This window comes from Apteryx mantelli, unplaced genomic scaffold (genome assembly GCF_036417845.1).
Source record: "Apteryx mantelli isolate bAptMan1 unplaced genomic scaffold, bAptMan1.hap1 HAP1_SCAFFOLD_20, whole genome shotgun sequence".
NCBI lineage: Eukaryota > Metazoa > Chordata > Aves > Apterygiformes > Apterygidae > Apteryx > Apteryx mantelli.
The window spans coordinates 16942659-16965123 of NW_027118553.1; the positions used below are offsets into that span (position 1 = coordinate 16942659).

Sequence of the window (22465 nt, forward strand, 5' to 3'; positions counted from 1 at the left end):
CAGCAGGGCTCTGGGTTCTGCCTGCTGCTGCTGACATGAGATGAGAGAAGGCAGAGAGAAGTGCAAGGCAGTGTGGAGTGGGAGGAGAGAGGAGAGCTCCTTGTGGGAGGAATCTTCACAGCTCCTGACACAGTAAGTCTCTGGCTGCAGGGCAATGCTACTGAGGTTCCTGCAGGGATCTTCTAAATCCATCCCACCCTATGACTGGTAGATTCAGTCATGAATTCAGTGACCTCTGGTCTGTGAGAAACTTCAGGAAACTCCTTCAACCCCACCTCAGCCTGCAGACAGCAGCGGCAGCACCTTCACTGCTTTAAAGAGTTTTCCTGACCTGCTCCTTAGGACCTCTGAGAACAGAGATACCTGTGCCCAGTGCTCTGTCCTGGGAGGTTTCTTTAGGGCAGAATGGAGCACACAGAGGGTGGGATGGGGTCTGTGAGCAGCAGCAAGGAAAAGACGTTGGGACAGAGTAACAGCTGGCAGCAGGGACCGTGCCAGGTGTCAGAGATGGGCAGGACATGAGAGGAAACTGCTATCAGAATCGTCATGGGAGAATGGATTTGAGCAAGTCTTGGTCAGTCCCTCCAATGCAGACAGCTTCTTCCGAACAAGCCCCCCATGTCTCTTCTGCACCCAGCAGACCCCCGCCCTGACAGCCATGGAGTCCAGGGTCTGAGAGCGACTGCCCTGCGTTGTCACCATCTGTGAGGCAGCATGCCCAGCTGGGTAAGGTGAGGGCTTTCCTGAGTGCCCATCTGCCCCTCTCTCCTTCCCTCCCTTGGCAGCAGGATCATGGTGTTGCTCCTTGTTTCCCCTCCTCTCCATGCTGCTCCTGTTCTTCTCTCGGGCTCCCTGGGGTTGGTGGGGTTTCAGCTGCAGTTCAGAAACCTGCCCTGTGAGTTGTGCAAGAGAGGGGTCTGCTTGGGAGTGAGGTGTCTGCAGCCCCCTTCTAGTCCATGTGGTTCCAGGAAATGCAGTCTGTGGTGTTGGGAATTGAGCTGACTCTGCCTTAAGGAGAGCCCATCTTCAGCCCTTAACTTCCTTTGACCATTTCCCTGTCATGTCTTGCCAGAGTGAGAGCTGCCCTCCAGAAGGGCACCGCTGCCTCATAGCATCTCTGTGATGGCCAAGAGACCCGTGAGGAATCTGCAGAGATGCTGAGAGTATGGAAATGGTGTTGGGCATCTGAAAAGAGCCCTGTGTGTCCCTGGCTAGAAGGGGAGTGTGGAGACCTCCCTGTGGTTTCCTGAGAAAGGGAGAGATGGTTGGAGAGCTGCGGTTTTGCAACTGCACTCGTCTGCTCTCAGCAGGGGCTGGTTTCTTTTTAGGGCAACATATGGGAGTGATCATCCCCCAGCTCCAAGAGGTGCGAGCAAGGGACAGCTGGGAACAAGGCTAATAGACAGACAAGCTGTCCTCACTCTGCACCAAGGGACAGGGAATCCATTTTTCTCAGGATTCACAGTAGAAATGCTGAGAATTTCTGCCTTTGAGGGTCACTCCCCAGGGGTGACAGGGGCATCTCAAAGAAAATAAACACTGCTAAAAAAATCCTGTGAACTCTGTTCCTCAGCCCTCATTCTTTAGAAGTGTTGGTGCAGATGCTGAAAAGCCCTTCCACATGCGCAGTGGATTTCAGCTGAGAGGAACTGTGACTGTCCGAGCTAGTCACCCCCATTCCCATGTATCCCACCACTATACAGCCGAACTGACTCCTCTGGAGCTCATGGGCAGAAGTCCCTGCTCCTCATAACACACTCTGCCAGTGCGAAGTGGAGCTCCAGCAAGGGAGCTGCGCACAGATCCTCTCCGTAAAGAGAGAGACAATGTGGGGGCTTGTATGAGAACTGCAACAGTAAGAGGGGGGTTCTTTGCTTGAAAAGTCTCTCCTAATTTCTCAATGTCTTTTCTTCTTTGGACAGTCCCTCATGCCCAGAGATAGCAAAATGTCCAACAGCAGCTCCCTCAACGAGTTCCTCCTCCTGGCATTTGCAGACACGCGGGAGCTGCAGCTCTTCCACTTCTCACTCTTCCTGGGTATCTACCTGGCTGCCCTCCTGGGCAACGGCCTCATCATCACAGCCGTAGCCTGTGACCACCACCTCCACACCCCTGTGTACTTCCTCCTCCTCAACCTCTCCCTCCTCGACCTTGGCACCATCTCCACCACTGTGCCCAAAAATATGGCCAACTCCCTCTGGAACACTAGGGCCATTCCCTACTCAGGATGTGCTGCACAGGTCTTCCTGGTTATTTTCTTCTTTGGCGGAGAGTACTCTCTTCTCACAGTCATGGCCTATGACCGCTTTGTTGCCGTCTGTAGACCCCTGCACTACGGGACCATCATGAGCAGCAGAGCTTGTGTCAAAATGGCAGCAGCTGCCTGGGGCAGTGGTTTTCTCACTGCTGTGCTGGACACTGCTAACACATTTTCACTACCACTCTGCCAAGGCAATGCTGTGGCCCAGTTCTTCTGTGAAATTCCCCAGATCCTCAAGCTCTCCTGCTCAGAATCCTACCTCAGGGAAGCTGGGCTTACTGTGGTTATTTCCTGTTTAATGTTTGGGTGTTTCATTTTCATTGTGCTGTCCTACGTGCAGATCTTCACAGCTGTGCTGAGGATCCCCTCTGAGCAGGGCCGGCACAAAGCCTTTTCCATGTGCCTGCCTCACCTGGCCGTGGTCTCCCTGTTTGTCAGCACCACATTTTTTGCCTACCTGAAGCCCCCCTCCATCTCTTCCTCAGCTCTGGATGTGGTAGTGACTGTTCTGTACTCAGTTGTGCCTCCAGCAGTGAACCCCCTCATCTACAGCATGAGGAACAAGGAGCTCAAAGATGCCCTGAGGAAAGTGATTTCATGGACATTTTTCAGCGGTGGTAAAATTACCTTTGCTCTACACAAATGACTCCCCCTGTGTCCCATACCAGGACTGAGTTTTTTCTTCACTTTATTTTTATGACTTTTATTAGTAGTAGTATTTGTTATCATGTTGCTACACAAATGGTTTGGTTCTTTGTGCTTTTACTGAGGCTGTCTCTCACCTGGTATGCACATTAAATTGTTTCAAACACTGGGTCAGAGCTGACTCCCTCATAGTATCTCTGCAATAAAGAAGATTCTACCTGGTGCAGAGTCTGAATGCTGGGCTTCCTTCAAAGCTGTTGGCAAGAATAGGCCCAAGGAATTGCACCCCAGAAGCACCTGCTGCACAGGGTTCTCCATGCGTTCAGGAGCAAAAAGCTCATAATAGTGCAATGATCTCTTAGAGACCAAGGGCTGGGTTTAGGGCTCACCCGTCAGTGTCCAGTGACAGTGGAGGAGATGAATGGTCATGGATTTAAATACCAAGAACTGTTCCACATGTTAAAGCACAGTGTCAGATACCCGTCCTTCTGGCAGGGAAGCTGGAGCTGCCAGGAGAGGTCTGGGAATCTCCTGGGACAGTGTGTGCCTGGGGTGGGAAATGAGTGGAGCCTCATAAAGTGAGACGTCCTTGAAAGTGGAGTCACCTGAAGGTTAAACCCTAAAGCCAGGGATCCGTGGTCAAAGGAGGACTCTGCCATCCCAGCAGAGGCAGTGGGGACCCATCTGTCATGGGGAAGGGAGACTGGAGAGCAATTCATGTTGTCAGGGTGATACTAGGGGCAAGATGCAGAGGCACACCTGGACTCAACTAGCACCCTTGGAAATGCTCCATAGTCCCTCCAAGCACCTGTCACATGCGCAGTCCCTGGAGGGATTAGAGGCCGTGATCCCCATTTGGTTGGGTCTGCTTCCCACCCTGACCAGCACGGCCAGTGCAGAGTGACCCTCTGGCCCTGTGGCCCCACAGCCCGCTCACTCTGCAGAGCAGCACCATCAGCTCAGGGCCCTGCGGCAGAACAGGGGAGGGGGTGTGGGAATGGCCAATGAGATCAGAGGAGGGATTGGGAGAGATGAGAAGGAAGTGAAACTGGGCTTGAAATTGCCGACCTTTAATGCAAGACGATGTTCAGAGTGTGGGCACACTGAAGTGAGCTCGCTGTGCAGAGCCAGAAGTCCTTGCTCTGCTGGACCTCCACATGGCCTGGGAAGTGCCTGAAGAAGGATTAACACTCCCCACCCTCCCAGCTCCTTGTGCCATCATCCCTCCTGATGGGTGGCACCAAAAAGAAGGCTGGGAGCCCTTGTGGGAGCTTGTGTTGAAGGAAGCAGAACCCAGGAGCCATATCAGTTTGCTGCTGTCCCTCAGGCCCTGTCCCCAGCACATCTCCTTCAGACAATCTGTGTGTCTTCAGACACCCTGTGTGCTGGTCCATACCCCAAATGTCTCCCCCAGACAAGGCTCCATGCCCAGCTGGAGAACTGGGCATCCAGCTGTGAGCCCAGGGAGGATGAGCCTCTGCTGGGTCCTCTGCAGGGCTGGCCGGGAGCATGCAGAGGAGGTCCTGGGGCTGTCTACTGGGCCTGTAGGCAATCCTCCTCCCATGGGAGTCCTCATACAGGGTCTGTCAGAACAAAGATCCAGCCCAGCTTGTTGTTGCATGAACAGAGAGGAGAAATTGCCCCAGGAAACTCCTCCGAGACCCAGCTCCTCATACCAGCCATTTCCATCACTGGCCATTCTCCATGGTGCTGGTGAGGGGTGATCTTGGAATGTGACTGGCTCCATCTGTCTGCTGGGCTCAGCACATGTATGCGGGACTGGCCATCCTGCCTGGCCTCTCTCCCTGCCCCCAGGCACCATCAGACCCCAGAGCATGGCCTTCTGCTAACCGGGGGGGGGGACAGGATGAGGGCTGGGCAGGGCTGTGGACTGGTGGGAGGCTGCTGAAGAGGAGGGCCATAGTGGCCAGGGCACCAAGGGCTGGGCCAGTGCAGGGATGAGGTGCAGATGGGAGCCACGACACTCCAGAAGCTCCCAACAGTCGTGGAGGGGACTCACTGCTGCTAGCAGGGCTGGGGGTCTCTTGGGGGCTGCAGCCATCAGCACCACCGGCCAGGACTCCCAGACCCAGCACAGATGCTCAGTGCTCAGGACCATAGTTTACAGTGCTCCCCGTCTCTTGTGTCACCATCCTCTCTCAGGAGCACCGCTGGGTGCATCACTCCCTGCCTGGGTACAGAAAGGAGCTGCTGGAGCTTCTCTTCTCAGCCCTGCTTACCCCAGCTCTGCCCTGGTGTCAGCCCACAGGCTCTGCCCTGGGTCATGCTATGTCTCCATACGCTCTCCTCTGAGACCATATGGGGACCTGCAGCATGTATGTCTGCTTAGAGCTGGCCACCACGGCCCACCTGCATGGTCCCAGGAGATCCCAGCAAGGCTGTGCTTGGAGGTGAGGCTGTGATTGTCCTCAGTCAACGTAGATGGGATGCTGCTTCTCTCCCTTGGCAGAGTGGGAGCTGCTGTGATTGATCCAGAAAAAGACACTTCTGTTGAGGAGGGCAAGATTTGGAGATATGCATCCCTCAGAAGGGTCTTCTCTTTTGGAGTCAGCTGCCATGAGTGCTGTATTCATCTCTCACAAGGATAAAAAGAGAATGTTGCCACTGAGTCACTGGACATAATGCCCTTCACTCAGCTCATGGTGCCCATCCCCAGGGATGCCCACCAAATGCACAGGGCAGTCTGACATCTCCATTTGCACCCCCCAGCAGAGCAGGGCTGACTCCTCTGGAGCCCATGGGCAGAGGCCCCCGTGCTACACAGCATCCTCAGCACAAACCAGAGATCAGGAAAGGGAGGTGAGCAAGGTAAAGGAGAGAGGCAATGTGGGGGGGTGCTATGAGGAGTGGAATGACTTTTGCTCAGAGAAGCCTGTTCTAACTTGTCAGTGCCATCTCCACTGTCCTCTTTGGACAGTGCCCTGAACCCCAACCACACGGGAAGGTGTCGAGGTGTCCTTGGGCTTGCAGGATTTCCAGGGGGACGCCAAGGTCATGAAGGTGCCAGGGAGTTTAGTGGTGTCACTGAAGTCCATGGGGAGGAGGCAGGCAGGTGTGCAGGTTTGTTAGGGCCTGCCGGAAACAACAAAGCCCAGCCAGGAGCATTGAGGGCCTGGATGGACAAAAGAGGAAGAGGAGGTCAAGGCGACTTGTCTGGGATCATGATCGTGAGGGCGTTTCTGTTGCAGTGGGAAGGTCCGTCGGTGAAGATGACCAAGGCTTGTCTTCCCCTCAAACTATCATCCTGTGTTGTTCATCCACGTGAGCACCAAAGGCACTGCCCAGGGAGATCTACAAAGCATCAAGCACAACTACCTGGCTTTGGGGGTGATGACTGGTGGATCTGGGACCCAGGTGGTTTTTTTTTTCAATCTTGCTGGTGAGGGCGAAGGGCTTGAGGAGATGAGAACAGATCCTGTGGGTGAACAACTGGTTGCACAGCTGGTGTCAGCAAGAGGGTTTTGGTTTTATGATCATGGGGCCCTCTTTGCTTGGAAGACATTGGGTCAGCCTGACCAGGCAGGGCAAGAGCATCTTTGCTGACAGCCCAGCAAACCTGCTAGGGGAGCATTACACTGGGAACGAGAGGAGGGAGAGGATGACCAACAGTCAAGCAAGGAAGTGGTGGACCAGGTTGGCAAGGAAAGGGTGCAGGTCAGTGTGTCCGTGCTGGCCTGGCCATTCCTGCACCCCTGCCCTCTGCTTCCTGCAGGACCCTGGGCTTGCAGTGCTGCTCTGCAAAGTAAGTGGCTGTGGGGTCATGAGGCCATGGGGTGATTCCTGACTCAACTCTGGCCATGCTGGTCAGGAAGGGAAGCAGGCCCAGCCAGACAGGGATCACCACCACTAATACTGCTGGCACATGTCTGTGCTCATCGACAGTTCTCAAAGTGACCTCAGGGCATTTGCAATGGCAGGAGATGTGTTTGGGTGGGTGTCGTAGCATGACAGCGGGGACTAGCTCCAGCCTGTGGTGTTTCACTGAGGGTGCAGGAATCACTCTCCAGTGCCCCTTCCCTGCACCTCCTGGGTCCCCACTGCCTCTCAGGGTATTGCAGAGCCCTTATTTCTCCATGCCTACCTGCATTTAGTGCTCTACCTTCTGGTCACTCCACCGTGGACCATCCCTCACTTTGTGAGGCTTCACTCACTGATTCACCACAAAATCCCCCTTTATTATGGAAAGGTTATTCTGGAGGACAGGTCTCTCATAAATGTGCCCAATGCCTGGTCCTGCCTGAGCTCACAGGAATGCACAGGGAAGCACAAACCTACCACCAGCACATTACAAGAGCACTGGGGCCATATACACATATCAGACCACAGAGGACAGTGTGGAAATGAGGAGAAAAGCCCTGAAAAGAAAAAGTCCTGCTGCTGTTGGTGGATGTGTCTCCAAGAAAGCTACAGCCCCCATGCAAAGGCTGCAGTGAGGAAATGCCTGCTGTGGCAGTGGGGGAACGGTCCTGAGGAACAGAGGGACTGTCCCCACAGACTTCGTACAGACTCTTCTCCTTTCCACTCTTGCTCTGTTTGGAGTTTTGGAATGCTGTGGAGGGAAGGGATCAGCCCATAGTGACAGCCAGCTGCCACCCTCACAAGAGAGGGGTGTGAGATCACACCCTGACTGTGGCCACAGGAGCTGAGCTCTCCTAATGGACACAGGACCCATGGTATGGTCATGCCTGTACTCATCGGAGCCTGACTCTGTGCCCCTGAGCTCCCTTGGTGTCAGCACCAAAAGACACACTGCAAAGGGAAACTCTCCTCGTTGCACTGAAGGCATCCAGGAGCTCAGACTAGCGGGCTCGGAGGTTCTCCCATCTCTGCTGATGAAGGCGGAAGCCTGGCTTCCTGCTTCAGCACGGTCTCTTGATCAGATTCAAATGAGAGATTCCTGAGGACAAGTGGCACGAAGCAAAATATTTATTTCTTTTAGGAGAATGTAACAGAGAAAAACACAAAAGAAAGAAAGACATGAGCAACACCTAGCTATGTTGCCAAATACCCTGGGAATGAGGAGCAGATGCACATGGGAGAGTTATTGGTGCTGACATTGTACCTACTGAACCAGTTTCCTCAGTGCGTCTTTGAGCTCCTTGTTCCTCATGCTGTAGATGAGAGGGTTCACTGCTGGAGGCACCAAGGCATACATAACAGTCACCACCACATTCAGAACTGGGGAGGAGAGGGAGGGGGGCTTCAGGCCAACAAAAATTACAGTGCTGAAACACAGGGAGACCACGGCCAGGTGAGGCAGGCACATGGAAAAGGCTTTGTGCTTGCCCTGCTCAGAGGGGATCCTCAGCACAGCAGTGAAGATCTGCACATAGGACAGCACAATGAAAACAAAGCACCCAAAGAATAAACAGAGACTAACCACAATAACCCCAGCTTCCCTGAGGTAGGAGTCCGAGCAGGAGAGCTTGAGGATCTCAGGAACTTCACAGAAGAACTGGTCCACTGTGTTGCCTTTGCAGAGTGGTATTGAAAATGTTTTAGCAGTGTGAAGCAGAACATTGAGAAAACCACTGGCCCAAGCAGCTGCTGCCATTTTGACACAAACTCTGCCACCCATGATGGTCCCGTAGTGCAGGGGTCTGCAGATGGCAGCAAAGCGGTCATAGGCCATAACAGTGAGAAGAGAATACTCAGCCAAAAGGAAAAAGACATAGAAAAAGACCTGGGTAGCACATTCTGAGTAGGAAATGGCCCTGGTATCCCACAGGGAATTGGCCATGGACTTAGGGACGATGATGGAGATGAAGCCAAGGTCGAGAAGGGAGAGGTTGAGGAGGAAGAAGTACATGGGGGTGTGCAGGCGGTGGTCGCAGGCTACAGCTGTGATGATGAGGCCGTTGCCCAGGAGGGCAGCCAGGTAGATGCCCAGGAAGAGCGAGAAGTGCAAGAGCTGCAGCTCCTGTGTGTCTGCAAATGCCAGGAGGAGGAACTCATTGAGGGAGCTGCTGTTGGACATTTGCTCCTTTGGGGCACAGGTAGACTGTCCAAGGAAGAAGAGACATAGACAAGTTAGGGCAGACTTCTCTGAACAAACATTTCTCATAATCTCCCCCAAAGACACACACTTTACTTCTCCCCATCTCAACAGCACCATCATTAGGCTCCATGGCTTGAGCTCTGCTTTGTGCTGGCTGAGTTTGACATGAGGAGCAGGGGCCTCTGACCGTGCTCTCCAGAGGAGTCAGCCCTGACCTACAGCACTGCAGACATGGGAACAGGGGTGACTGAACTGTTATATTCCCAATTCCAGTCAGATTTAATTCACTCATAATGCTGAAGGGATTTTCAGCACCTTCACTCCCACTTCCACATAATGTGGGGTCATGAATAGTTTTAAGGGTTTTTGCTTTTCTTTAATTGATCCTGTCACACCTGAGGAGGATTCCAGGAGGTAGAAATCTTCAGCATTGCTGCTGCACTCAGAGGGAGCAGTTGTGATTCTGGAGAGGCAAAAGGATTCACTCTGGCTTTAGTGCAGAGGGAGCCCAGCTGGCCTGTCCATCTGCCTTCTTCCCAGCTGCCCTGTGCTCCCACCTCGGAGGTGGAGGACAGTAGCACTCATGTTACCCAAAAGAGAAACGACACTGCAGAGAGCAGAGGAATGCACTTGCAAAGTGCCCATCAGCACTCTTTCTGAGGGGATGTGACGCAGGTCTCAGGCCTCCCCTTCTAGCCAGCAACACATCAGGCTCCTTCCAGCTGCCCACATCCAGCTTCCCAGCAGCATTTCCGTGGCCTCAGTATCTAGGTGGCTTCTTCCTGGGACACCTAGATAACACGCAGTTGCAATGGGAGAGCTGTGTCCTTGTGGAGGGCAGCTTGCAGCCCAGCCAGACACCCCAGGGAAATAGCTGAATGTCCTAAGGATGGGGTGTCCTGACGAGAGAGTTGGCTCATTCCCAGACCCCCACACTGCATTGCCCAAAGCCCCACAGGTTAGGGGAGGACTTGGGCACCTCACTGTCAAGGACACGTCTGCATGGCAGGACCTGCATGGTCAGTGTCTGAACTGCATCAGAAACCCCCCTGCCCAGAGAGTCCAAGGGGAAGCACAAGGGCAGCATGGACAGGTGGGAAACATGGAGCAATAATATGATATTTGTGCAGAGGGAGGCAGGGACAGGGATGGACAGAGGGGCACTCAGGAGTGCCTCCTCTCCTGCATGTCCGGCTGCTGAGGAAACGACTCCTGCCCTGCACCCCACAGCCTTGAGAGCAGAGGGCTGTGCTGGCTGGGAGAGGAGAGGAGGTGCGGAGTTGACAGTTTCCTCTCACACTCTGAGCATGACTCTGCTGCCTGGAGCCATCCCTGCGGGGAGCTGTTTCTCTCTCCCCATGTCTCTCCCCTCTCAGTGCTCACAGACCCCATCCCACCCGCTGGGTGCTCAGCTCTGCCCTGCAGAAACCTCCTGGGGGCAGGACGCTGCCCAGGGGCACCTCCATGTCTGCAGGTGCTACATAGCAGGTTGAGGCTGGAAAGGTGATGCTGGCTCTGTCCTTAGGCTGAGGGGTGCATGAAGGCATTTGCTGAGTCCCTCCCAGAACTGATCCTCTCTCAGTGTCACTGTTTTGGTGCCTCCGTCCCCTGTCTAAACCTGACACATCCAATCCCATTTCACTCCACCCAAACAGAAAAGAACTGAAAGCACAGGCTCATGAAAGCTCCTTCTCTTCCAGGTATCCCCTGCCTTGGCATTCCTGTTGAAAAGTCACCTACGGATATGTTCCCTAGCCCTGACCCACACAGCAGCCTCTCAATGGGAGAAAGTACCTGCCCTGAGGAGGTTCTCTCCTCCCACACAGTGCTTCTCCCCGCAGCGTCATGGGGAGCTCCCTGGGCAGGCTGAGTGCCGACCCTTGCAGGCAGCAGAGTCACTGCCCCGGGCACACAACACCCTGGGGCACAGCAACACTGCTCTGAATCACAGTCCGTGCAGACATGTGTGCACAGCCAGGCTTCACACCCCTGCAGCCCTCCCTGGAAAAATGGTGCAGGATGCCCTGTCCCTCTGACCATGTGGCAGGGAATCTCTGCTCTGAAGCGTCTCCCCATCCTCCTCACTGGAGAAGTCGGGAGAGCAATCTTTAAAAAAAGAGTCATGGGATGGACTGGGTTCAGAAGACGCCTCCAAGAATGACAGCAGGCCTGCCCTGCAGCCAGACACATACCGTGCAAAAGGCTGTGAAGATTTCTCCTACAATGAGCTCTCCTCTGGCCTCCCACTCCACACTGCCTTTCACTTCTCACTGTCTTCTCTCATCTCATGTCAGCAGCAGCAGGCAGTGCCCAGAGCCCTGCTACTCTTTGCAGAGGAGCTGCTCCTGGACACGGCTGTCTCTGGGCAGTGCTGCCAGGTTGCCATGAGCTCCCTCTGTCCCTGAAGCCCGGCTCAGCTCAGGAGCAGGGGCCCAGCTGAAGGCATGAATTTCTCTGTCCCTTGTGCTCCCTCCTCCTTGGAAATGTTCCCTGAAGTAGACTAAAATAATCAGCTATTGTCCTTTTCTAAAGAGTGCAGAGAGACTGATTCCAGCATTGCAATTTATTTCATCAGAGGATGGCTATCTATCAAAGGTGGAAATGTCCCACTCTGGAAGCCCCAATTTCCCTCTCTTGACTAGGCAGAACACCTTGGTAGGGACAAGAAGGGAGTTCATGGACACATGGTTCAGGTGTTGATTCAGATGGGTCAGTCTGGGCATCTCATGTCCGTTTAGAAGCCCCTGGACTGGAGTGGGATTCAGATCCCTCCTGTGAACCCCACAAACACACAGGAGGTGGGATTCCCCTTGCCAAAACTCAAGCGAACACAACAGAGCTGCCTGCATGTGAGCTCCTGGTCTAAGCTCCAGTTATAATCCCTGGAGATGGAGGGTCGAGTCAGTTGCACGCACACAAACACCTGGTGACAGTTGAAGGGACAGAGGTGGTCTCAGGCATGTGCCAGTCTCTGGTTGCTCTGACAGAGCCACTGTGAGACCTGCATCATCCTAGAGCATTAGGTGGGGGCCAGGTGGACAATTCCCTTGGCCATCTGAAATGACAGTAGATGCCTACTACAACTAGTGTTCCACTCACTAGGAAGCTGAGACAGATGAAGATCCCAATGTTACAAACAGCTGTTGTAGTTCAGTGCAGACACTTGATTTCATGACACAGAAATAGCCTGGTAGGGCCATGTCAGATGCCTGGGGTGTCCAGCACAACCACATGTCTCTAGCAGATACATTATGAGACCTAAAATAAAACCATGCCCCTTTGGAGTGGTTGCTGGGCAAGGGCCCCAGGGCATCTTGACTTTCCTACCTGTGCCCAGACAAATGACAAACTGCCTTTAGGGAAAGTCCATCCCATCTACATCCATGTGTGCTGCATAAATGGGAGGCACATCACACCAGCGTCTCTGCTCTAGTCCCTGCACTCTTAAACCCTTCTAGCTCTCCTCCTCCTGAACCTCTTCTCACCCCACCACATGACATGAACACGGACTAGACTAATGATGACCTCAGGGTGGCTGGATCACAGGCTGTGCAGGCCCAGGGACTTCTTCAGTGCAACCTTTTCCTGCCTAGAGATGGATTCACTTCTTTCACAGGCTCCGTGGTGCTACAAATCAGCTCAGGCAGCAATTCCCTCTCCTGCCATTTTGACGCAGCTCATCTCTTTTTCTCCCTGGCCTTGGGCACTGCAGGCTTTGCTCTCCTAGTGGGAACCTCCTTTCACCATTACAGAGGAGCACAATGCCTAGTGCAGGACAACAATACGGTTAGGTTAATCATTAATGAGCAACCAGATTGATTGCCTTCTGTGATAAAAGGCCTGCACTTGTGGAGGAGAAGAGAGTAGTGGATGTCCAGTAGACATCCAGATGGACAAAAAGCTGGTTGGATGATCAAGCTCAGAGGCTTTTCATGAATGGGTCATGCTTGACCAGGAAGCCAGGGAAAGGTGGGGTATGCAGGGGTCTACCCCACATCCTGTCCTCTTTGAAAGGCTCATCAGCGGGGTAGAACAACCTGTGCATCAGGACAGGCAGAGACCTGACCATCAGAAGAGTGACCCCGAGGAGAAGGCCCTGGACGCTACGAGGGGTGCCGTATGAGCCAGTGGTGCATGCTCACCACAAATGAGGCCAGCCAAATACAGGACTGCGTTAGGAAGGGCATGGCCACCCAGGCAAGGGCAGTTCTTATCCCCCTCCACTCAGCACTGCTGTGGCCACATGTCTGGAACAGTGTGTCCCAGTGTGGTACGCCCAGTGCTGGAGAAATGGGAAGCAACTGGAGAGGGCTCAGAGGAGGTCTGCCAAGATGGGGTTGGGTGTCTGAAGCACATGGCCTGTACGGAGAGGCTGAGGGACCTGGGCTTCGTTAGCCTGCTGAAGTGGAGGCTAAGGCCAATACAGTAGTCACCTGTGACTGCCTGTGACAGGGTGGTTTCAGAGATGATGGATCTTTTCTTGGTAGTGGGAAGCAGTATGAGAAGGGGAAAGAGCCACAAAGTGCATCTTGAGAGGTTCAGACTGCACTTCAGGTAACAAGAATGTCACTCGTGGGGTAGTGCTGTGGTGCAAGAGGACACCCAGAGGGACTCTCTGATGAATCCCTGGCTTTGTGATTCAAGGAGCAGCCAGCAAGGACAGCGGGATGTCAGTAAAGGTGGGGAGATCCTGCAGTGAGAGCAAGGAAGGGAAGCAGGTTGGGTGTCTACAGGCTGCAGGGAAACAGGTGCAGCTTTGGGACAGCACAGGACAGCCTGTGGTGGAGATGACAGAGGGCAATGCCAAGGCTGAAAGCCTCCAAAAGAACTGAGGTCTTTGTCCCATTTGATATGGCTGGTGTCTCTGCCACCGAGGCCGACAAGACGACGTTGTTTCCATAAGGTACTGTGGCCTTGCTGCCTTCTCTCCTCCACGGAGCCCAGGAGGTGCCATATTTGTCCTTCGCTCAACACCCCCCCACACACTCCCACACTGCCCCCAGGAAGAGCCCTGAGCAAAGTGTGAGGAGAAGGATCACCCTACCCAGGGGCTGCCTGTCAGTGCCAGGTCACTCTGCTTGATAAGACACAGCAAGGCTGACTTGGCATCACAGCCACCCTCACATTGCCTTTGCCTACCTGCAATCAGGGCCTCCAACTTTCGGCTCTAATCAGCCCCTGGGGAGACTTTGTTGATAATGGCCCTCAGTGGGACCCATTAACACTCCAGGAAACTTGGAGATTTGCCTCTGACGTAAACTTCTTGAGAGGTTTCTTCAGTCTCCTCTCAGCATCTGAGGTTCATGGGCTCAGCACCAAAGACACCCGAGGGGTCATTAAGATGCAAAACCCCCTAAGGAGCCATGCCTCTTTCCATAATTTTCTTCAGTTTGTCCATTCTTGTGTGTCTAATTGGAGAGGTTTCAGGAGTGTTTTGAAAGAAGTCAGATTTCAATGAGCACCTGAAAAAGAAAGATGTCTGCTTCTTAAGTTTTCTTGATTCTTCGGTTTTCAGAATAAGTCATACCCACATTCTCCAATTCATACTGGCCGACAGTATCTCCTAATGAGTTCTGGACATGTAGGAAAAGCACCATCCTGGAGGTCAGACATCCATGGGAAATATTGCTCCCTACCACCCCAGCCCTGCCACTTCTCTCATCAGCCACTGGGGACTTCAATCGCTCTTGTTCAAATCTAACCTTTTGCCACTCAAGGCTGTAGCTGAATGGTACAGCTCATGGGCACCAATTCCCACCTGCTTTCCTTAGACAACTAGCTGCAAAAAGACCCAGAAGGATTTGTCTTAATTGTGATCAAACACAAATAAACTTGATCCGGTGTCATAAGAAGTAAAATACACTCCTCAACTGTATGTCAAGTCCAAGTTGCCTCCAGGGAGGTCCACAGTCTACAAGGAAAAACCTTCCTTGAAATGTTCTTCACAAATAGATAGGAAAGGCTGGATAGACACACAGTGAAGGAGTTCGTTGAAGAGACAATTAGACTGCTGAAAGACAAGGGAAGCTTCAGACTCCCTGAAGCTTAAAGCAGCAACTGGAGAGTTGGGAGGTATCTGAACAATAAAGAGTAAGGGGAGGAGGAAGACTGGGAAACTATGGAAAGTGCATATGCCCAGATAGTCTAACAAACAGTTGACTTTAGAAATGATCAGTTTAATCAGGGCATATGGAAATAGGTGAAAGATTAGTGAGGTTAAAACCACAGCATAGCAGACAGAGTAGCGGTACCACAAGTTAAGGGGCAGATCAACATTTCTTCTCCTGAGATTCATGCCCTTCCTCCAAATTTCCATTACATCATTGTGGGAAAACAGTGACATTTTATCAACATTATTCAGTCATTTCAGCTGATGAAAATGTTCTCATTTATTTATTTTTTTAATGTTGAGAACAGTTCTTCACCTTTCCAGGCAGAGCTCATGTGTCCAACCACAAGCACCCAGTGGCCCTTGGAGAGGCCCCAGTGTCTCTGAGGCACCTGCCTGGGCCTGGCAGCTCTCACAGGAGACCTGCGGGAGACCAGAGCCCCTCAGAGCTGCAGAGGGAGGCTGGGCAGAGGGGACCAGGGCACCTGCAATGGCACCAGCCACCCATGACCTTGTGACTGCATCCCACCCCAGTTCTGAAAATCTCTTTCCTTTTCACACAGAACGATAATGCAGAATCTCCCCAGAAGACTAGTATACTGAAACAGAACAAATCAAGAAAGACAATAAGAAAACAAAAAAATGAAAACCTGGAAAGTATAAAAAAACATTAGTAGAAAACATTTCTTTGCTTTCCCTCTTTGTCTTAATTTCTTTCTTGTTTCATTTTTAATGCCATTTTCTAAACTTTTCTGTTATAATCAGGCCTGCACCACTAAACAGGATATTGTTGTGTCTCACACAGACCCCAGTGCTCAGAAGACCACTCCCTGCCCAGGGTTGTCCATGCTACCCCTCACTCTTTGCACAGAGCACATCACACTCTGAGCTGTCGGGCTCTCTCGACTGGTGAGGAAAGCAAGGTGACCAACTTTAAGGAAATGCTCTACTTTTGCATGGCCTAATTTGCACAAATCTCAACATACCTGTGTTTAAGCAATGTTTTAAAGGAGTCTCTAAAACATCTTCAGTGCAATAATGACAAAAACATCCTCATTTCCAAAACTTCACACAGTTCTTACCATTGCCAAATATTTTTTTTTTCTTATTCATTGGCAGCACCGTGTTCATGCACTACAGGAATTAGTCTGTCTATGCGAGCATACAAATATATATAGATACATTATTCATCAGAATACATTTGCTGGCTATACTCTGCGTGGAGAAATTTTGTTCTGAGGATCTACTTCATTTAAATGGACATGTTTCAGATCTCTTCTTCTGCCTCTCTCTCCTTTCTTCTTCCTCGGCCTCTTCTCTCTTTACAGAGCTCTCCAGGGAACGGTGCACTGAATCACAGCACTTAGGGTGGACAGGACCTCTGGAGGTCATCTAGTCCCAGCCCCCCTGGTCAATGCAGAGGGAACTAGATGAGATTGCCCAGGGACTCCCCCCAGTCATGCATTGGCCACAAAGGTGCTGAGAGTGCGCTCCATCCACTGTGCAGGCCATTCATCAAGATGTTAAACAGTCCTGCCCCACATGGTGATCACTGAGGGATGCTGCTAGTAACTGGCTGCCACTTGGAACTTGTACCACTGATCACAGTGTTTCAGCCTGATGCTCCAGACAATCTTCCACCTTCCCTATGGTCCATTGATCCCGGGCAGATCTCCACAATTTGCCTCTAAGGAGACTATCAGGGACTGTGTGAAAGGCCTTGCTAAAGGGAAGGCTCACAAAATGCCCTGCTTTCCCCTTGTGCACAAAGCCATTCATCTGATGGCAGAAGGCAATCAGGTTGGTCGGGCATGGTTTCCATTTCCCCTTGGTCAGCGCATGCTGCCTCTTCCAGGCCTTGTCCTTCATATGCTTGGAGACGGTTTCCAGGAGGATTTGCTCCATCCCCTTCCCAGGGACAGAGATGAAGATGACCAGCCTGTCGTTGCCCAGATCCTCCCTCTTGCCCTTCTGCAAAATGGGTGCAATGTCTGCCTTTTCCCAGTCATCAGGAACCTCCCTGATCACCCTGACATTTCATAGACAGTTGGGAACAGCGTTGCAATGACTCCAGCCACCTCTCCTGGCACCCTGGGGTGCTTCCCATCTGGTCCCATGGACTTATGTGTGCCCACTGGGCAAAGTTCCTCCCCAGATGCATCTTCCTCTGCCATGGGAGAGGCTTTGCTAACACTGATGCTGCCAAAGGCCTTGTGGGCCAGGGAGGCCTGGCAGTAGACAATACCAGTAAAAGACCAGGTAAAAGAGGCAATGAGCTCCTCAGCCTTTCCCCTGTCTTTGTCACTATGTCCCCTGCCCCAGTGTGCAGGGAGACCACATTTTCCTTGGCTGGCTTCCTTCCTTGTGCTGCCCATGTACTTCTGGTTGCCCTCCCCATCCCTTCCTAGTTCCAGCTCCAGCTCCTGCTCCAGCTGAGCTTTGACTTGCCTAATTCCATCCCTTCCACCACACACAATGGCTGTGTCTTCTTCCTGGGTGGTCCATTCCCCTTCCAACCCTCTGTGCACTTCCTTCTGCCTTTTCAAGTCCTAAATCAAAAAGTCCCTGCTAATCCACGCCAGCCTCAGGCCAGGCCCTGATGGACTTTCCTGAAGACTAGACTGTTCCTGTGCTTTGAGGACACTGTCCCTGAAGATCCAAGAGGGCTGCATGGCTCCTCTACCCTCCAGGACAGTCACCTGTGGGATCCTGACAAGCAGATCCTGAACAAGATGAAATCCTCTCTGCTGCACTGCAGGGTGGTGACTCTGTTATTCTTCCTACTTCTCCACTGTCTCAAGGTCACTGCAGTGACAGCCAACCTCCACGTTCACATCCCCATTCAGCCTGAGCTTCAGGCAAGAAAGAAAGGGCAGCATGGCACCATCTACCTAGAGGTGCAACTACAGAGGTAGAGACCTCACCCTGCAGAAAAGCCTGCATTTCTCCCCTCACCACTGAGAGGATCCAGGCAATGGACTTGTATGTGGTTAAAGGTGGATGCAAAGAACTTCAGGGGTAATGTAGCTATGCCTGAGGCAGTGCCTCCCAGGCTGCCCTTACAGTCAACAAGGAAGGAGGAGGAGGTGTTCACCTGCCTTCTTCTAAATGGTCCAGAAAGCCCAAATGACTCCTGTCCCAGAGACATTTACTCTGTGCTTGAAATGGGGCCTGAGATCATAGGCTTTTAGGATAATCTGGGATAATTTTAGGATTATTTAGGCTGAAGGGACCACAGGAGGCCTGTAGTGCAACCTGCTGCTCAAAGCAGGGTCATATATAGGGTCAGAAACCCCAAAATTCCCCTGGTAAAAGACTTATGGGATGATATAGCAGGATAAGGCAGTAGAGGGTTAACGGGGTGGTACAAGTCCCATGGACGAAGCGGTTTCCTTTTTCCCCTTCTCCAGAGAATTAAAGGATCAGCTCTCCAGAGGGAAGAACCTGGGACACTCTGTTTGCCACTAACATGGAGGCAGAGAAGCTCCTGAGTCCCTTACAGACAGAGGCTGGTCCAAAGGCCACCAACCCAATGGCACCAGATCCCCCCAGGCATGCCTGCCTTCTTGCTGGGCACCCTGCAGCCCCAGGCAGGAGGTGTGCAGGGAACAGAGTGGGGTCTGCAGCCTGCAGCCTTGGCCACCCAGCAGGTGTGGTGGGACCCTGCTCCTCTAGATGAGACTGGGCTCTCCTGCATTTCCCCAGGGTGAAGCCTGCGTCCCCTCTGGCTGGGAATAGAGTCCAGCAGGGAGGGCCAACATGGGAAACAGGATCTCTGTTCCAGGGTATGAAGAGAGAGGGGAGGGCAGAGGGGGATCTGCTCATTTCCCGGGCACTGATTCCCTCCCTGCAGCCGGTACAGCCCTCCTGATGCCCTGTAACCTGTGAGCCCAGGAGGTAGGACTCCGATCTGCTCTGGCTCTAAAGATTTCTAAGCCCTTCAGACCCAGGAGGCAAAGCACTGGTCTGGGGACACCTCAGCAGTCGAAGGGGCTGAATGCCTGGCGTAATCCTGAGAACTTTTCTGCAGTCTCCCAGCACTGCTTTGACTCCTGTTGCCCATGGGGCAGAGACTCCTTCTGAGGATGAACTCACTCACTGTGTGACTCTGAGGACAGGCTTGACCAGGCAGTACAAATGCCAGCAAGGCCTCAACCCCACAACAGTGTCCCCTGCCCAGGACTCCACTTTCCAGCCCCTTCTTCCTAGAGGATTTGGGTTAAGAGGTACCACCGGAGATCTGCAGGAGCACAGCCTTGCCCTGGGCAGGGCTAACTTTACAGTTAGATCAGGTTGGTAAGTGCTTTCTCCAGGAGAGTTTTTAAAGATCTCCTGGCCCCTGCCCAAGTGCCGCTCATCTATCTTGGTCATTTCTTTATTTTTTCCTTAAACTCCTTTGAAATTTCCCTTCCTGCAACTTCTCCTCGTTGTCTCTTGTGCTTTCCTCCCCTTGGCCCCCAGCCACACCATCCCGTCTACTTTGACTAAGGACAATCACAGCCTCACCTCCAAGCACAGCCTTTCTGGGATCTCCTGGAACCACTCAGGCAGGCCATGGTGGTCACCCCTAAGCACAGCTATTCACTGTGTGTCCCTACATGGTCTCAGAGGAGATATAACATGACCCAGGGCAGAGCCCGTTGGCCAACCCCAGGGCAGAGCTGGTTTCAGCAGGAGTTAGAAGAGAAGACCTCCAGCAGCCCCTCTCTACACCCGGGCAGGAAGCAATGCACCTGCTGGTGCTCCTGAGAGAGGACAGTGACATAGGACAGGGGCAGCATAAGCTGCATTCCTGGGCACTTACTATCTGTGCTGGGTCTGGGAGTTGTGGCAGGTGCTGCCGGTGGCTCTAGCCCTCAAGAAACCCTCAACCCATCTAGCAGCAGTGAGTCCCCTCCATGCCCATTGGGAGCTTTCGGAGTGTCGTGACTCCCGTCTGTAAGTCACCCCTGCACTGGCTCAGCCCTTGGTGCCCTGGCCACTATGGCCCTCCTGTTCAGCAGCCTCCCACCAGTCCACAGCCCTGCCCAGCCCTCATCCTGTCCCCCACCAGGGTTAGCAGAAGGCCATGCTCTGGGGTCTGCTGGGACCTGGGCCTAGGGAGAGATGCCAGGCACGATGGACACTCCCCCCATACAGGTGCTGAGCCCAGCAGGCAGATGGAGCTGGTCACATTCCAAGATCACCTCTCACCAGCACCATGGGGAATGGCCAGTGCTGGAAATGGCTGGTATGAGGGGCTGGGTGTGTGAGGAGTTTCCTGGGGCAGCTTCTCCTCTCTGTTCATGCAACAACAAGCTGGGCTGGATCTTTGCACTGAGGCACGCTGCTTGAGGGCCACTATGGGAGGAAGATGGTCTACAGGCCCAGTAGACAGCCTCAGGACCTCCTCTGCATGCTCCCTGCCAGCCCTGCAGAGGACCCAGGAGAGGGCTCATCCTCCAGGGCTCACAGCTGGACACCCAGGCCTCCAGCTGTGCACAAAGCCTTGTCTGGGGGTGACATTTGGGGTAAGGACCAGCATGCGGGGTGGGAGAGCAATTGTCTCAAGGACATGTGCTGGGGACAGGGTGTGAGGGACAGCAGCTTTGGAGGAAGAGACCAGGCTTCAGGCACTGCACCTGGAAGAACCGACTTTATTACAGAGATACTGTGATGGAGTCAGCTCTGACAAAGTGTTGGACACAATTTTATGTGGGTACCAGGTGAGACAGAGCAGCTGCAGTAAAAGTGGAATGAATCCAAGCATTTGTTTAGTAACATGATAAAAGATAATATAATAATAATAGTAATAATAAAAATAAAGTGAACAAACAACACTCAATCCTGGTATTGGATACAATGGGAGTCATTTGTGGAGAGCAAAAGCAATGTTACCACTGCTGAAAAATGTCCATGAAATCACTTTCCTCAGGGCATCTTTGAGCTCCTTGTTCCTCATGCTGTAGATGAGGGGGTTCACTGTTGGAGGCACCACTGCGTACAGAACAGTCACCACCAGATCCAGAGCTGGGCAGGAGAGGGAGGGGGGCTTCAGGTAGGCAATGAAGACAGTGCTGATAAACAGGAAGACCACAGCCAGGTGAGGGAGGCACATGGAAAAGGCTTTGTGTCGTCCCTGCTCAGAGGGCATCCTCAGCACAGCACTGAAGATCTGCACATAGGACAGCACAACGAAAATGAAACACCCAAAGACTAAACAAAGACTAATGACAAGAAGCCCAATTTCCCTGAGGTAGGAGTCCGAGCAGGAGAGCTTGAGGATCTGGGGGATTTCACAGAAGAACTGGTCAACAACATTGCCTTTGCAGAGTGGTATGGAAAATGTGTTAGCAGTGTGCAAGAGAGCATTGAGAAAACCACTGCCCCAGGCAGCTGCTGCCATACTGACACAAGCTCTGCTGCCCATGATGGTCCCATAGTGCAGGGGTTTGCAGATGGCAACATAGCAGTCATAGGCCATGACTGTGAGAAGAAAATACTCTGCCGCAGACAAGAACACAAGCAGGAAGACCTGTGCAGCACATCCCAAGTAGGATATGGCCCTGGTGTCCCACAGGGAATTGGCCATGGATTTGGGGACAATGATGGAGATAGAGCCGAGGTCCAGAACAGAGAGGTTGAGGAGGAAGAAGTACATGGGGGTGTGGAGGCGGTGGTCGCAAGCTACAACAGCGATGATGAGGCCATTGCCTAGGAGGGCAGCCAGGTAGATGCCCAGGAAGAGTGAGAAGTGCAAGAGCTGCAGCTCCCATGTGTCCGCAAATGGCAGGAGGAGGAACTCATTGAAGGAGCTGCTGTTGGGCATTTGCTCCTTTAGGGCACAGGGGGGACTGTCTGATGAAGAAGAGATATTGAGAAGTTAGGAGAGACTTGTCTGAGCAAAAATTTCTCATAAAAAACCCAGAACAAACACACATTACTTCTCCCCATCTCAGCAGCACCATTACTGAGCTCCATCACTTGACCTCTGGTTTGTGCTGGCTGTATTTGACATGAGGAGCAGGGGCCTCTGCCCATGGGCTCCAGAGGAGTCAGTCCTGACCTACAGCACTGCCGACAAGGGAACAGGGGTGACTGAACTGTTATATTCCCAGTTCCAGTCAGATTCCATCCACTCATAATGTTGAAGGCATTTTTCAGCATCTGTATTCCCAATTCCACATAATGTGGATTCATGAACAGTTTTAAGGCTTCTTTGGTTTCCTTTAGCTGACCCAGTCACATCTGAGGAGGATTCTTGGAGGCAGAAATCCTCAGCATTGCTGCTGCACTCAGAGTGAGCAGTTGTGATTCTGGAGAGGCAAAAGGATTCACTCTGGCTTTAGTGCAGAGGGAGCAGAGCTGGCCTGTCCATCTGCCTTGTTCCCAGCTGCCCTGTGCTCCCACCTCGGAGGTGGAGGACAGTTGCACTCGTGTTACCCAAAAAAGA

The 22465-nt window shown here is 52.7% G+C and overlaps 1 protein-coding gene across 1 annotated transcript; it reads left to right on the forward strand.

The window, feature by feature from the left end:
* The first annotated feature begins 1946 nt into the window (after positions 1-1946).
* LOC136995948 (olfactory receptor 14A16-like) lies at positions 1947-2906 on the forward strand. The gene has a single exon (XM_067316944.1). It carries the CDS (start codon positions 1947-1949, stop codon positions 2904-2906), a length of 960 nt encoding a protein of 319 aa, XP_067173045.1.
* The last annotated feature ends 19559 nt before the right edge of the window (positions 2907-22465 follow it).

Coding starts and splice junctions, on each gene's coding strand:
- LOC136995948 (XM_067316944.1), top strand. CDS start 1,947: ATGTCCAACAGCAGCTCCCTCAACGAGTTCCTCCTCCTGGCATTTGCA.